The sequence below is a fragment of the Toxotes jaculatrix genome, chromosome 18 (genome assembly GCF_017976425.1).
Source record: "Toxotes jaculatrix isolate fToxJac2 chromosome 18, fToxJac2.pri, whole genome shotgun sequence".
Lineage (NCBI taxonomy): Eukaryota > Metazoa > Chordata > Actinopteri > Toxotidae > Toxotes > Toxotes jaculatrix.
Window position 1 is genome coordinate 8,662,317 of NC_054411.1, and position 16,293 is coordinate 8,678,609.

The 16,293-nt window shown below is 42.3% G+C and overlaps 1 protein-coding gene across 2 annotated transcripts; it reads right to left on the reverse strand.

Moving 5' to 3' along the window:
• Positions 1-1,143: 1,143 nt before the first annotated feature.
• Positions 1,144-14,720, reverse strand: cdc42ep4a (CDC42 effector protein (Rho GTPase binding) 4a). Of its 2 annotated transcripts, none has more exons than XM_041063286.1 (2): positions 14,489-14,720; positions 1,144-5,175 (listed from the first exon to the last, which is right to left on the reverse strand). In XM_041063286.1, exon 2 carries the CDS (start codon positions 5,025-5,027, stop codon positions 3,966-3,968), a length of 1,062 nt encoding a protein of 353 aa, XP_040919220.1. In that variant the 5' UTR covers positions 5,028-5,175; positions 14,489-14,720; the 3' UTR covers positions 1,144-3,965. The 2 variants fall into 2 exon arrangements, with proteins under 2 accessions (XP_040919220.1, XP_040919221.1); XM_041063287.1 differs by lacking the exon at positions 14,489-14,720 and adding an exon at positions 6,223-6,407.
• Between the last annotated feature and the right edge of the window lie 1,573 nt (positions 14,721-16,293).

A 16,293-nucleotide genomic window follows, 5' to 3' on the forward strand; every position in this document is an offset into this window, starting at 1 on the left:
GCTGGAGCTGCTTGGGGAGTGGTCTGGATTTTTGGGGGGAGCTCACACGCTAATGTGTGTGTGTGGGTGTGTGTGTGTGTGTAAGGGAGGGGGAATGGGAACAGAGCAAGGCAAAGGGCGGCATATGAACAATTTTGTATTCTGTTTCTTTTTTCCCCATCCCCCACTTTTTTACTTCCCCCTCTTCCCCCTCTTCCCCCCCCCACCTTCCCTTCCCCAGTCCCCTCCACCAGCAGGTTGTTTAATACTTTCCAGATTTCAGCATGCCGTCGGCCTCCTGGAAGAGCGGCAAGTCTGCTGATGGAATTTGGTGGAAAAGGTTGTGGGTCCAGGCAGGGGCTCCTGACATAATAAACCTTAAGGCAATGAGCGCCTCCCATTGGCGGCTCGAGTAAGTAGATTAAATTTTTTTTTAAGTGAGTTGGAAACCAAAGGGAAATGACATTTGACAGCCTCTGAAGCAGATGAGAAACTGCATCCAGAGCGTTTGAGAGGGAGAAACAGCTGCACGTCAGACTCAAATTACAATGAATTTCTGTGGGGGAGGGAGGTGAGCTGAGGCTCCTGAACAAATCAGCTGTCTCCAGTGTCAAGTTTAAATGTGCAGGACAATGTGAGCAGTTCAAAAAAAAAAAAAGAAAAAAGAAAAGAAAAAAAAAATCAACCCCAGTATAATGTCATCTACATTACACTGGGGTTGTTCTGTAGACAGTGAAATGTGGGTGTAAGACTGAGGCATGAATGAAGTAAAATAAAATAAATTCATCAATCATAGAGGTGTTAAAAATATCACTTCATAATCACAAAGTCAAATCAGCCATTACACTGACAGACACACCCACATGTCAACTTTACACAACCACTAGATGGCAGTAGATAACAAGACTTAAATAAAATGATTTACCCCCCCATCCAGCAGACCAGCATCACAAGAGGATATATAATTCATATACAAGCAGTGATTAAAAACAAGACTTTTTGAAACAAATGCAAAAGTGGTGATTCGTGAAGATTTAGTCATTACTTCTCAAAGAAACAAACAAACATGAAAAAAAAAATCTCCAAGAAGAATAATGACTTTATACAGACAGTGAAAAGAAGGATCAATAGCACTGCTGGTTTGTATTGACCACAACAATCAATATAAATGGCCTGTTTCTACCACAAGTCTAAGAATAATGACTTTTTCTAACCCTCTGGCAGATTGGACGCGGGTATAATGTGACTGTGAAAAACTGAAAGTGGAAGGAGATTAAACATCCCCTAAAGTAGAGATGAAAGATTGAATCGAAAAAAGATAAAGGAGGGATGGAGCTGTGTTTTCAGCATGCACTTTTAATGTGAAGGGATCCAGGGTGAGACCTTGAACTGTCTGCAGCGAGTGTTAACAAAACAGAGTGCACTGAACTTTGACCAAGCCATGAGGGGGTTCACTGGTGTGTGAAAAGCCAAAGCGTGGCCTGTAAAATCAAAAGTGACAGAACAATTTTGAGTCCATGATGATAAGTTGGATCTTGTTCTTGCGTGGCTGCCAGACTCATCCATCCTCCAATCAGGGCGAAGAATTACCTGTCATCACTGTTTATCAATGCAGCTCTCCATACTAATAAACCTTTCCACTTCCATCCATCTTTCACCCCTCCCACATCTGTACTGATGAGAATATAGTTGCTCCATGGAGGGATCAGAAAACAGAGATTTCAAGGTAAGCCTTACATTTTGACTTGACTCACCCACATATTTACTCGTGAGTCATCACATCACTCTCAGATTGTATAGCTAATACTTAAGAGACACGTCCAACTAAGGCCTCAATTGCTTCCTTCCTTCCTTCCTTCCTCTTCTGGGCGGGCCTGTGAATTGGGAGAGGAAACAGAAACAGCACTCAAGGAATTCCTTTGTTAATGTTGCTGACTGAGTAGCACTCATACTGCATTTTCCTCTGCTGCACTGAGACGAAAACGCAATACAAAATGCAGCAGAAAAAGATGTTCAGGCTTTCTTTTATTGAAAAATATAGGTTATTTTGGATAATACAGAAAAAGGCTGTAAATATACAGTAAAGAAGACAACAGTAAGGCAGAACATACATTACACAGAACAAGGCAGCACAGTCAACTTCCCATTCGCACAAAATTAACCCTGGAAATTACCTGAATATATTTTGTAATGAGTGATTGGAAATATAAATATCCAGTTATGCAAATTCATTCTTTTCCTTTTTTTCCTGCATGATATTACATCTTAAAACATTACTTTTATTTTATTTATTTATTTTTAACTTGAAAGCTCAATCCTAACTTAAAGTCAACAGTGATTAACCATACAGAGAAGGAAGTGACAGACAGATCTGACAGGCTCTCCCAAAAGTGAGCTTCAGAAGTGAAATTATTTTTGGCTAGAAAATTAGGATTTGGCACATGTCAGTTTCAGTTAAGGCAGTGAAATCAATCAGCGCAACTGAGTTTCAATACTTCTGGCCACGTCTTTTTAATGATGCAAGAGATACAGTCAAGCTGCAATGACTATGCAACTTGCATAAAAATAGCAATCTTTTCTAAATGCTCTTGCATCTATTGCTGGCCGTGTCTTCTCTTTCATCCACTTTTCAAACAGAGATAACACAAATGTAGCAAAGATTTTCGAAGATAAAATAACAACAAAGGTATTAAACACCAAAAAGAAGTAGTGTGTGATTTAATTGTGCCCGCTGGTGCACTAATTTTCAACAGTACATACCCTAAACCCTAATAGTAGTAGTGGAAACCATTTTATACATAAAAGGCAGCCCCTGGACTAAAGAGGATCAACATCTTCTACACAGTGCATTTGCACCACTGCAGTTGCTCAGATGTATGAAAAACGAGGAAGGAAGTGGTTTTCAAACTCTTTTCAGTTTCAGTTTGAAATAACAGACTAGTCGAAGAAAGCAAGCCAATTCGTGACAGCTCACGGAAATCCATAAAATCACCATCGTTATGGCTTTGGGGTGAAATAAGGACTCTAATCATTGACAAGAGACAACAAACACAGTGCGCAGTCTCTCTCCAGTGTGCCACACAACCCTCTTCACACCTCTAGTTTCCTGTAGTAACACCATGCTTCATAGTACATGCAGGCCAACGCATCTCCATTAGCTTCATAGCCCTGCTTTCTTTAATTTATACCAAGTCAAAGCCTGTGTGGCGCTCACAGGGAATTAGAAACAGAAGAGAATTTCAGTTTGGGCTTTGTGGTCCAGCTTTACAGCAGGAAATGGCAGCCTTTGTGTAGCTTCACAAGGACCCCGAGTTGCATAAGGGAGCAATCTCTTGACTGATCTATGGTACTTTAGTATAATATTTTCAAATGAAAGAGGCTCAAGGCAGGACTTCACACTCCAGTAACAAACACAGGCCCCCTTTATTGTGACAAGATACCCACCAGTGATCCTGTGGTGACAGGGACCTTGTGTTCAGCTCCGGCCTCATGATGTCCCACAGCCGGGGAGAGAAAGAACAACAACAAGGGAGAGGCGAACCAAATGCAAAAAGCACATGTGACACGTCAAGTGAGAGAAAAGAGAGGGAGAGGGCGAACTGAGCCTTAGTTATGGAAAGTGTTTTTCCTACAAAAGTTCCTTTCTAACCCATCCTCCCTGCGTACTTCTGGAATGTTCCATATTCAAAAAGTGGCTGCTCTTCCATGTCAGTTCCTTCAGTGTTCAAAAGGGAGAGACGGATTGACAGACAAACAGAAAGTGGAGGGTAAGGCTTTCTGACAGAGTTTGGGCTCATCTTAAAGGAGCAGTCACACTCTCTTTGCAGACCTACAAAGTAAGAGTCCCCCGTCTTCTTCACAGTCCCATTCCCACAGTACCCGACTGCAGTGTCTTCAAGTGCAAATCCACACTGTCAAAAGGACTTGCTAGTTTCACACGAACCCCTTCCAGAGCTCTGCCCTACTTTTGAGAAGGCTTTGGAATTTCACACACGGATCTCGTCATCTTCATCCTCCAAGAAAGAGGAGAAGTTGCTCTCCTCCTCTGGTGGGGCACTGAAGGTGGCGCTGTCTGTATCTCCTGCATAGGTTTGACTGTTTGGTTTCTCATCCAGGGCAGCAGAGCCAGAGCTGGACATGGAGCAGCTGTCTAGATGCTGCAAGTGTTTTGGCCGTGTCTCAGGAGTGTACTCTGGGGTGTAGGGTCCTCCATTCTCAGGCCCCAGATCAATAGAGCTGGCAGGGTGCATAGAAGGCTGTTGCTGCAGTTCTGCCTCTTCTTCCTCTTCTTCCTCTGCCTCCATCTGCTCCTCTGTATCCTCATCTTTCCCCTTCTCCACACTATCTCCTTCCTCACCATGGACACTGAGGGGTGGTGAGGCACGGCCCTCGCTGCTCTTGCCCTCCTCGTAGCCAAGATCATCATCCTCCTTTTCCATCACCCCCAGGATGTCACCCAGCATGGAGGGTCCCAGATCGACATGGAAAGACATGACTGACACAGCGTGCTTCATTCCACCTCCATAGTGATGGGAGCTCTCTGGAAGCTCAGTCAGCTCACCAAAGTTTCGCTCCTCCAGTTCTAGGAGATGAGTGGCTGCAGCTGCACCTCTCCCATCCACCTCCCCATGCTGCTGTAAAGGACTCGAGGACAGGCTCTTAGCTACCATACTGTCCCCTCTGTTTTCATCATTCAGAAAGGGCAGAGACATGGCATTTTTCACATAGGTGGGTGACCCACCTGCGACAGCCAGGGAGTTGTCCTGTTGATCCACTCTGGTGACAGACTGGGAGCGTTTGCTGCTCCTAAAGGTACGAGACAGTAGGCCAGGACGGGGAGAACGCGGGAAGGATGTGTTCTCGGGGGGAGGTTCCCCCGAGCGGGTGCTGAGGAAGGAGGTGTCTCCAAAAGCATCACCACTGCGACCTACATGCATAGTGTGGCGGAAGTCACCCAGTGGAGCACTGATCATCTCCCTGGTCAGGTCCATGCGTGAGCGGCGCTTGGTCTGGGAGGAGCCAGACACTAGCTGTTTTAAGATTGGCATGGTGGCGGAGTTTTGTTTTGCACAGCTAGGTAGAGGTAGGAAAAGATGCTGTCAGACTACGAAAAAAGCTTCCAGATCTTGAATGTAATGCTTGTTAGAGACCTTGGAATGAATATTGAAGCTCCTTAAATCCAGTCAGCCAGCAAACCTGAAAAAATGAAATGAAATACAATAAATTATACAGAACCTTTTTTTAATACTTGTATTTAAAAAAAACAATAATTTAAAAAGACAGTAAAAAGTTGCATAGACATAAAAAAACAACAACATTTCAATCACTTCAGGTAGCGGGCACTCAAAATCATTTCCACGAAAAACACAGAAAACACTTCTGTTGTCAAACAAATGGACTAGTGTCAAAAGGCTTGAGTCAACTGTGACATAAGGCAAATAAGAGAAATCTATAGTTTATTTACTGTGCAGCTTTTGGTGTTTAATCCCATCAAGTAAATAAAAACATTTCTAGGAATTTCAAATCTTCCACTAATTACAAGGGCTGAAGCTACCAATTATGAAACTCCATAATGATAAGCAACACTCTTCAAACATCTCTGGGTGATGACCTCTAAAATGCTCTGAAAAAAAAAATAAATAAAAAAAGATGGGGAGCACCACAGGATTCTGCTTTAAAACGGCATTATAATTGAGAGCAAAACACAAACCACAGACCAACATGAATCAGAGAGGCAGAGTTGAGAGTTGCAAGAGATTTTCCAGAGCGAAGCTCAAGATTCACTGCACAGCATATAACGTATGACCAAAAACTGCCAGTCAAAGAAATGTATATGGAATTTCAAGGAAGGAATGAGAAATGACAGAACAGATTTATATAAATATTACTTATATAATATTATCTTTTTCAACAGACAACAGTGTTTCAGTCCCTAGAGGTTTGTGACTAAAAGCTGAGTTTTTCTGTTATTAAAACATGTAGCCCAGACAGAGGAAACCTCGCTGCGGGCTGCCGGCTAGCCACTGCCGCTTTCTTCCGGTGCTCCACTGCAGGACCAGAGCAGGGTGTCTCGTTAGCGATCCATCTCAACGTATAAAATACAAGTAAAAAGACCACGGTCATGGTGGTCTGCAAAATGAAGTGCAAGCAGTTTCTGCAGACATCAAAAACACATGCACCTCTGACTTATGGGTGGAAAATCTCTATGGTTACATGCAAGCAGGCCTGCAGAAAAACGCTTACCTTGCCGTCTTAAGTGTGCGCCTCTCTGGCTTGCATGTGATGCCTCTTTCTCTGTTTACTCATCACACATAACACAAGAAGATCATCAAAACAGTCAGCGACTTCACCTTGACTTCGGATTTCTTACAGGCAAGCCTTCAAAAGACATTTAAGTCAGAGTTGTTTTTGGTAGAAGTGCCGTTGGGGGATTTCGGCTGTTTAAAGTGGCAGGCTTTATAGTGCATTGACCTCATTCTTCTGTCTCCACCCCCTATCTTTGCCAGCTGAGCCTCTATCCTCCTCTTCCTGTTAATGCCCTCACCTGCTTTGTTTCCATAGAAACACCCTCCTGCACGCAAGCAACTGTGTTTCCTGTCATGGGCTGCAGAAGGCCTCAGGCTTCCTACAAGCATGCAACACATGGCCTCCGTCTGTGTCAATCTACAGCTCAGACAATGCACCCTTTTAATCTGATGTCTGTTATGTTTTCACGCACTCACTCCATCCATGCTGTGGGTATTTTTATTGGTCAAAAAATGTAAAACTTCCAATGCTGTAGACAAGGAAACAGAGCTATCTATATCAAGAGAAAAATATACGTGCAAAACTGCTGTATTTTTGACAGAGGCTGAGGCTCAAAGTGAAAACTTTCCATGAACTCCAAAAGGTTTTGTGCCAAAACTCACAAACAAGGTCCCTGTTTTTTTCACAGGAACATGTTTATTATTGAAGCTGCATGTTCTGATTTGTTTTTTGGGAAATAATAAGGGGGAAATAATTCACACCCAGCAAAAAAACAAAGTTTTTTCTGAGTAGTTGCTTCTGGGTGCCATAAACAGACAGGGAAAAACAACTAGCAGATGAAACAGGGAGAAATGTTAAAAGCCTGCCTCCTACTCCTTCATCTCAGCCCCTCTGGCCAGGATCAAGCCGAAAAGCTCAATAGTGCCCATTGCAGGGACATGGATGCAGAAATTTGTTTCAGACTACCAGGCTGGGTGTTTATCATTGGCTGAATCTAAACCAGATTGCAGAAACTCTGCAGCAGCACAGTTCCACAGTTACATCAAACCCGATTCACAGCCCTGCTATATTTATAACCCTGTGTATCTTTGCGTAAGTGTGTGTGCATGCACATGTGGGTGTACACGTGAATGAAAAAGTGAAGAGGGGCCTTAGAAGGGAGCAGTGAGCGTGGGAACTACAGGGTCACAGTGGGGGGGGGGTTGCCTTTATAAACAGACTTTCACAACACTCAGGGTCTGGCTGCAACAGAGCCTGCTGGAGACACCGAATGGGAGAGACAGGACAATCAAATGAAGTACATCTGCATCATTTCAATTTGACAGCTTCTCAGAAACTAATACACACTGCACACGTCGCTGACCCAGAGACCGTCAGCTTCTTCATATGGATGTGGCATTTTTCAAATGCTGAGTAAAAAAAAAGCATCAGAGCATGCACGCATGAACACACACTGTGATAAACTTGAGCACACTAGGATCGCTACCAAATTGTAGCCAATGCTGCTTCAATTCTGTCGTCTTTTTGCATCTGTTTGGGTAAATGACACTCCAGCGCATTTCCCCAAGTGTATATATGCCGTGGGAATGAAATGTTAGCTCTGTTTATAGATCACATAACTCAATTATCAAATTAAATACCTAGGTTGGGTCTATGGAGGGTTCTAAATATGTTTAAATATCATATGGTTATAGCCACTACTTTGTGGGAAGAAACTACACACCCAATTCTTCTGAAGGAAAAGCACAGAAATAAAGTAGGAAGGAAGCAAACAGAAATGGGTACTTTTACCATTACTGAACTGGTTTAAAAAAAAAACAAAACAAAAAAAACAAAAAAAAAAGGCGGTATAATGAATCGGATGATAACCTCAGTATGTTCACCTGGGAGACTTTCGCGTCTCAAAGGAAATGCTGCAGTCACTTCCTAACACTGTAGACAGATGCTACATCAGAGGAAGAGAACCAACAGTAGCTGCAAGCTTAAGCTATGACTCAGAAATCACTCATCTAATTAACATGCATCCATTAAGGCTTCACAGCTCAGCTAACACACACACACAAACCGTTAGAAGACTGTGAAATTACATGCATGACAAAGACTTCCTGTTCAACATCAGAGAGAAGTATTGACCTCCTGGATAATTTGTGTTTAAGACAGTTGTAACTTTTCACCTCTTGTCAATACTCTCACACTAGGCTAGTCAACAATAATACACAAGAGATCACTCACACTCACACACACTCACACGCACACACATGCTCACTCTAAAACATGACTAATGGGCCATTTCCCTAATTGAGTATTGATGCACCTTCTTTGTGCTTATTTTGTCTGGTGTGTATTCTACTGTCTGGGAGAGGGTGGCTGCTGCCGTGGTGGTGGGGGCTGTCTGTCTGACTCATTTGAAGCCAGTGACCTGGACGGACAACCAAATGACCTGAGGGTGAAATGACACTAGGGGGTAGGAGGCCTCGTGTATCCAAATCTGTGTGGAAAAAGAGGGACTAAAATCGCTGGTTTCACCTGTCTCACTGACATCGCAAACTGAAAACAGTCTGATGATCCTACCATTTGCAAACGTAATTCCATATGTCAGTAAAAACATTTATTCCCACACTGAAGTGCAACACTAGCAAGGGGTATGCCGTTGTTTAGGACTGGGCCAACACACACACATGTTCCAGTAATTAAGCAGACAAATGGCCGCTCGTAGATAGGTATCTGCCATGCAACTCAGTTAGCAGGCCTGAATATCTCATTTAGGAAGGAGCAGCCTGAGGACAAACAGTGGAAATCACATTATCTCTCAATCAGACAGACAGAGAACAACATACATCAAGCTGATGCTGTCCTCTGAGATAAATGCAGCAATGAGAAAACACACTGAGCTAATGAGAATTTACAAATAAAGGCCCTTAAAGGCTTACATAAAAGCCAAATTTAGCTGTTGTTTAAATGGCCCATTTGGGTACCTCTGAATGGGCATGCCATTTGCTTGTGGTGTTATGGATTCAGATCAAGTTCTTGACCTACAGGGTATCTTGCGTGCCCTCCTACCACACTACTCATTTTCCATGCCATTCTCCAGCATGCAGTTCCAATACAGCAAGACAGCCAAGGGCTCGTTTTGATCAAAGTGTAAATCCTGTGCAGTCTAAAGAGCGAGGCAGATCCAAAATCTGTTACTGTGAAATGCTGAAAATGATGGGGAAACATCAGGCATGGTAACAGATTTTGCTTGCACTTGCTGACCAGCCCAATGTTCAGACCAACCTTGTTGGCTTCTTCTTTTTTTTTTTTTATGACCAACTATTTTATTACACTTTGACAGACACAGAGCTGCAACAGTTGACTGACAGAAATTTAATTGGCCGCTATTTTGATAATAACTTAATTGCTTTGTTTTTCAAGCAAAAATGACAAGTATTTGCTTGTAGCAGTAGGCCCAGTGTGAGGATTTGCTGCTTTTCTTTGTTTTATATTATCTTGAATGGTATATTTGTAGGCTGTTTGGACTGATGGTCAGACAAAACAAGACAGTTTTATGGGTTATTTCTGACATTTTATAGACAAAATAACTAATAAAGATCTATTCTAAGTAACTGAGACAACTGACAGATAAATCAATAACTAAACTAATCAATAATTTCAACCCTAGATAGATGCATTAGATCTATCTTATCCTCTCTGAGAGAGGAGGCCCTGTTTATGTGCACAGACAGCAAAAAAGAAAATCACACATCAGTGTTTTTTACCATCTGCTCTCTTATCTAGAGAGCTAGTGTGAGGTGGTCTGTTGTGCTAATGTCCCACTTTACCCAGCAGGGCGTTCTGCTTGGTAAAGATCAAAGCACAACAGATTTTTTTAGCTTTCCTGCTAATAAAAGTGCCTGCAGGTTTTTGAATTGGCATTCATATCGGTGAGTACTAAATCTGTCACTATCCCTAGATCAGTGAATGGAATATTTGAGGTAAGCAGCTTGGACTGGAAGAACAAACTTCCAAAACTCGCCAGTGTTTAAAAATAGCATTGAGCATACTGGTAAATCATTATACAACTGAAACAGACTGTTAATGCCATCTAATCAGTGTGGAATGGTCGCATTAACGGAGCAACACTTCATACTTGAAAGCATCATCATAATTGTCAATAGGCCAACCATAACTGTCCCTAACAGTTACACAAGCAGATCAGGCAAGGCAGTGAGAAGGAGAAAAGTGATAGATGATGACCAGGACAGAACGCAGCCCCACCAGCCGATGAAAGGGTTGCTGGCAGAGAACAGACCCGCAGCAAGGCAGCTTGACGTGTACCAGCTGACCTCTGCTTCCCGAGAGGAGATGACTTGTCTCTTTTACATTTACAGCCAACCCAGCCTCCAGACACAACACTCCATCTCTTTCTCTCTGTTCTCTGCCTTTGTGAAGCTGACAGCTTTTATTACAGACCCAAACATTGGATGGCAGGCAAGAAAGCTCTACTCCACTTCAAGAATTAAAAGTATTCCTTGGCTTCAACAGATAAACACCATTTTCATGGATCTAAAATGCCTTTTTATACACAAACAATATCATCCATTCCTGCTCTGCTATCATCTTTGATCAGAATTAAAATTAAGAACGTGCTTCTGAAATTGCAGCCAGCATGGCTCAACATCGTCATCATGGGCATGGCATCTAAATAAACATCGATGGTGGGGGTTGGGGGTGGGGAATTGGAATCACTGTTTTATGTGTCTGAACATAATCAGAGAGAATGAGCAGAAAGGAAAATTGACACTGGCGATATAAACTAGAGCACAAGCCAGAAACAACCACTTAACATTATTTTGAACGTTTTTGATAATGAGACATGGCTCAAACCTTGCTAGCTTTTTCATTCTCATCCAGCTGGACATGAAGGGTCAGCAACAAGCTTCAGGTCATTAATAATTATCCATGTCTCCACACAGACGTCTGAGCTCTTTTGAAAAGGCGCATGCACAGAGAATTGAAAGAATATGACTAATTATCACTGAGATAAGTCACAGACACTAATAACCTCCACCCCGTTTCAGATTTCATATGCATGAACGCACATGATGGAGAAACATGTTGGTGTGTTGGTGGGCATGTCCACAGGAAGGGCAGGGAGAAAATGAGGCAGTAAACCCTCCCATCCCTCCGGAAATGTACTCAGCCTGCCCTTCCTGACCACTGACAATGTAAACAAGGCTGTCCTCCATCATACTGTATTACTGGTGGGCTAACCAAACAAACACAGCTCATATCTCCATCAACACTCAGTTTTAATAACCTAACAGGGTTTAGGCCAGTGCTGGGAATGTGTGTTCAACAACAGCTCTGAATGTTACATGTAACAGTACATGGAGAACCTCAGATCGAGTTACTTTAATTATTTTCGAAGCTAAACACAACCGGATGTTCTCCATAGGGGGTTGCTGAGTCAAAGCTGGTGACAGCTCAGGTTCGGGCCCAGGTGTTTGTATCGTCACCCAGGACTGGCGGACATAGACTAGCCAGGTGCCTCTTCAGAGCTGCAAGAAATGGAGTGAGCTTAAATTTTTTGAAGCACTCGAGTGGAAACCTGTGCTCCTTGGAAATGGATGGAAAGAATGCAGAGAAATTATGGGATCCACAGTATCTTGCTTTTAAGAGCGAGAGTGCCATAATTATAGGGTCAGAAGAGCATAAAAAAGCAACAAAATGCACAGGCTGGAGGGAAGCCAAAGAAGCAGCTATCAAAGTCGAGAGCTCTTTTCGTCTATATTTTTTAGAAAGTACCAGAAACTGTTCGACTCGTGAATGGGAAATTTAGCCTGCAGAGTGGCAATATGCAGTGTCACTCTTAAGTTGAAAATAAGTTTACTGTGTGTTAGTTCTCATTCAGAGTTGAATATCCAATTATTGGATTAAGACAAACAAAATAAATATCCATGACAAATATAAAGACAGACTTCTTATGACTTTTGTGCAGTTTAAAATGATCATGCCCTGTCGCTGTCTATTGCCACACTGATATCAAGACTATACAATATTTACAACTGGTGACAAGAAAACAGGATAGAAAAATAGAATGAGCTTTTCCTCCAGCCTACAGTACCAACCCCAGCATACCGAATCACAATACAGCATGCTGGATAAGAACAGAAAACAATGCTTCCACACAAAAGACACAGGAACAAACACAGCATTCACACACTGACATATGAGACGCCCTTAGAATCTGATGTTGAGAAAACAAGGTTATAAAAGAGGTAGGTGGCAGAGTACTCATGAACTGTTGCCTTATGTTACACGTCAAACTAGACACAAACACATGCATAAATTTCAAACGAGAATATTAAAGTTTTCGACAACTAGTACATTTTCCACTAAGCTGGGATGTATGTTTATCATTTGCAGGCCTGTGGTAGTAACCGAGGGAGATGACAAGAACCCAGTTACTCGAACTACACATCAATCAAAAGACCTCTCATTTTCTATATAATAATCCAGAGTTTCACTATCACCCTGCTCAGAGGCAGTCCAGGAACGGAAAAAAAAAAACAAAACAGTTTATATTGGTATTTCCTGGAATGTGAAGGGGCTGGACAGGACACACACATTGCCTCAAATGAGCACACAAACTGCAGACATGTTCAAACATGGGGACAAGACTTTGCACTCACTGACCACAAATAACACACTAAAACTGCACTTTAGCACCACCACATAGGGCTTCTGAGATACTGATTATCTCCAAACTGAAAGTAAGGCACACACACTTGTTCACTTTTGTAAACAAAATTCTGAACAGGTTGTGTTTCCTGGGCTATGAGCCAGCAAATGCTGTCTACACTGAGCTGTGCCCAATAACAGAGTGCTTGGCACTCAGCACCACACAGAGGAAGAATGACTTTCACCTACAGGCACTAAACACATGTCTCCTGCAGGCAATTAGATGCTTTGTAATTTAAGAAGGAAAGTAGAGGGAGCAGAACCTGTGCGGGCTGGTTAAAAAAATTTGTCGCCTGTTCAAAATGCATTTCTGAGGACGTTCTGGGAAAAAGTAAACAGGCTAAGCCTATGAGACATAAATCTTGGCAATGAGGCTTGCTTGTTTGCTGTGTCATCAACCTAAATCCATCACAGCGGCCGGCAAGACCAAGTTTACATCTCACAAAAGCTTCTGCGTAATTTGGATAGCACAGGTCAAATGTCACATTTAAACCTATGAAAACAAAGAGAGCCACCCAATTTACCTCACAAGCAGAGCCCCTCTGATAACATTATCTCCTCAAACAATTGCTGAGGAGTTCTTATCAGTATGGTAGTGATGGAGTGCTGGCCTACAGGTGAAGCCCATCACCTTATTATTCCAGTCAATGAGCTCATCGGATGCCATCGTGACGCTCATGCCAAGCAAACTGAAACTGAAGTCAACAAGCTCCAGGATATGTGGGTAATGAACTGGACAAACAAGACGGGCGTGTACTGCATGTTGGGGCAGAAAGTGTGTAATGTAGGGTTTTTTTGTTTAGTCATCTGATCATACGAAATCCACAGTGTGTGGCAGTACCATTCAGTTCCTCTGTTGCCCAAACAGACGTTGCACTCAGGCGAGAATAAGTTTACACACATTTCAAAATCTCACAATTGCAAAAAAAACAAAAACAAAAAAAAAACAAAACCACATGCACTTACACATTTACAACACATTCAGCCAATATGTCATCAAACACATTTTTTGGCCTAATTTTCAATGTTTTGCAGCTTAACACTTGTACTTGAAAAAGGCCTGTAAGTGTTTTCCATTGAATCAACGCACAAGTTAAAACAAACAGACAATGTGCATCAATTTTAGCTTGAAATCATTCCCAAATCAGCAAACAATACGACTAAATTCACATGGTTTCAAAGGGGCTGTAGATAAATCAGCTCGATTCTCGCGACAGGAATTGTCTCTACAAAGAAATACATCAAGCACAAAAAAATAATCTATTTAACCACACTTGATTCTCTGTTGTGTTCATCACTGACTGGTGATTCGATCATATAACAATAAAGCTGTGATTCAGGGTGGGTCAATGGCAAGAGAACAATAAGTAGCTGACCACAAAAGCCTATGCTGCCTTGCGCACCGTGCGCTCCGATGAACCACTGAACACAGCAGGGCTGTTTAAAACGTTTTTGAGCCGCACACAAAACATGTGATGATACATTTAATGCAACGAAAGTTTAAGTGCAAGTACAAATATAAGAACACACACACACTTACCGAGCATCCCATTCATAAAAGCCGGGTGCTGCTCCGCTGTTAGGCCCCCAGCAGGTTGACAATGGGGGTGTAATCATCAAATGAAAGATGCAAAACGCTCGGATCACCGCGTGCGACTCCAAACAACGCTTTTAGACAAACGTGTCTCTGTTTTTGTGAAGGAATATTACCGTAGCTGTCACCGCACCCTCGGAAGCGGTGCCGCTGATCTGAAGCGCAATAACTCACTACAATGCCTCCTGCCTCTGTAGTGTGCGTGAACACGCCTTCTTTACATGGCCCCTTAAAGACACAGGCGGCCAGCATGGGGCCACTCAGACTGGCTCGGTATAATTTCCTTCACGAGGAAAGGCGGGGTTAGTGTCATGTACACTAATGAGAGGAAACCAGGAAAATAAATCATTCTAAAAACGACAATACCTTCATTTCTTATAGATGTAATGCTACTAGATATTAAAAATATGAACATGAAACCAGAGATAAAGAATGTTTTGAGCTAAATTAATCTTTGCACCAGTATATTCAACATTTAAGGCTGTGCTCATGCAGTAAATTGCAGTGTCATGCATTCTGTCTGCCAAAGTATTGTGTTATTGTTCTTTCACTTTCTCACTGTATTATCAGGAATGACTCACTTGATGATGAAGAATTAATGTGTCACTGAGAATGACCGTATGCATGGTCATCCTTTGTAAGAACTTCAAACACATCAAGGGAAGTAGGAGAAAATCATCGAGGGTGCAAACCTGTCACCTCTCTGTGACAATCACTGCCTTCCAACCATCTTTGTTACCTTCTTCACCCCTGATAATGTCCTTCATGCAGTGCCCTACATTATGTTTTTGACAGGATGAGGGTATATGACGAGGAACCAGGGGGAGACACCTCACTAATTCTATGTGGAGAAAAGATTGCCCAAGCTAACAAGGCTAATAGGCAAGACCCAGAAACTGTGTTATTATGCAGACACTTAGAAAAAAACATAATTTTCTAGTGTAGCACTCTACACTTGCAAAACATTTCAGAGGAGCCACGGACAATTAGGAGAAGGCAAATCAGGATGTCACAATTACACAGGAGAGGCTTCTTTTCAGTGGGATTAAAGTGAAATTTTAAAAATATCTTCGACTGAAGTTGTCTCCTGGCTTCCTGTCTTTTAAAGTCTTGTAAAGTTAGTCCCACTTTAAAAAAAAAAAAAGATTTCACACTGTCTGCAATCACTCAAGGTTTTATTGAGTGACTGAACCATTTGTTTGACCTTGTGTATTCCAGGTTGATCAGTTGCCCTCTGTTAGTGACTGGTCGTCAGTACCTTTTGCGATGGAAATGAGTGGGAAGCAGAGGGTACATCCAGAGGCTGTGTAAGCTCACCTTGAGCTCAAGAGAAAGGAATGTGTCAATGGCTGATAAGTATCAAAGGCAAAAGTCACTCTCCTCTAGTACCTGGAGAGAATGAGTATTCACATTTGTCTTTTACAGACATTTGGTCTATCTGTCCATGCTAAAATCTGTTATTTCATGAGGTTTGGAACAGCACATGCTCAAAAGCTATTTTCTGCCTTTGGCTATGTTCCCAGTGTGGTCTGTCCCACCCGCTGCTGATGGGAGAACAACGCTCTTTATGATGAGAATTTGACTGCAGTGGCCTTTTGTCCAGGCTCAAGATGCATTAAATTTTTATGTTGGTTTTTCTTTTTTTTTTTGGTCATACTCATGCCCAAAAAGTATCAGTTTTACTACTCTTTCCTAAAATGGCTGACATGCTCCTAACCTTTCTTCATGAAATTACTCTGTCTCCAAACCTG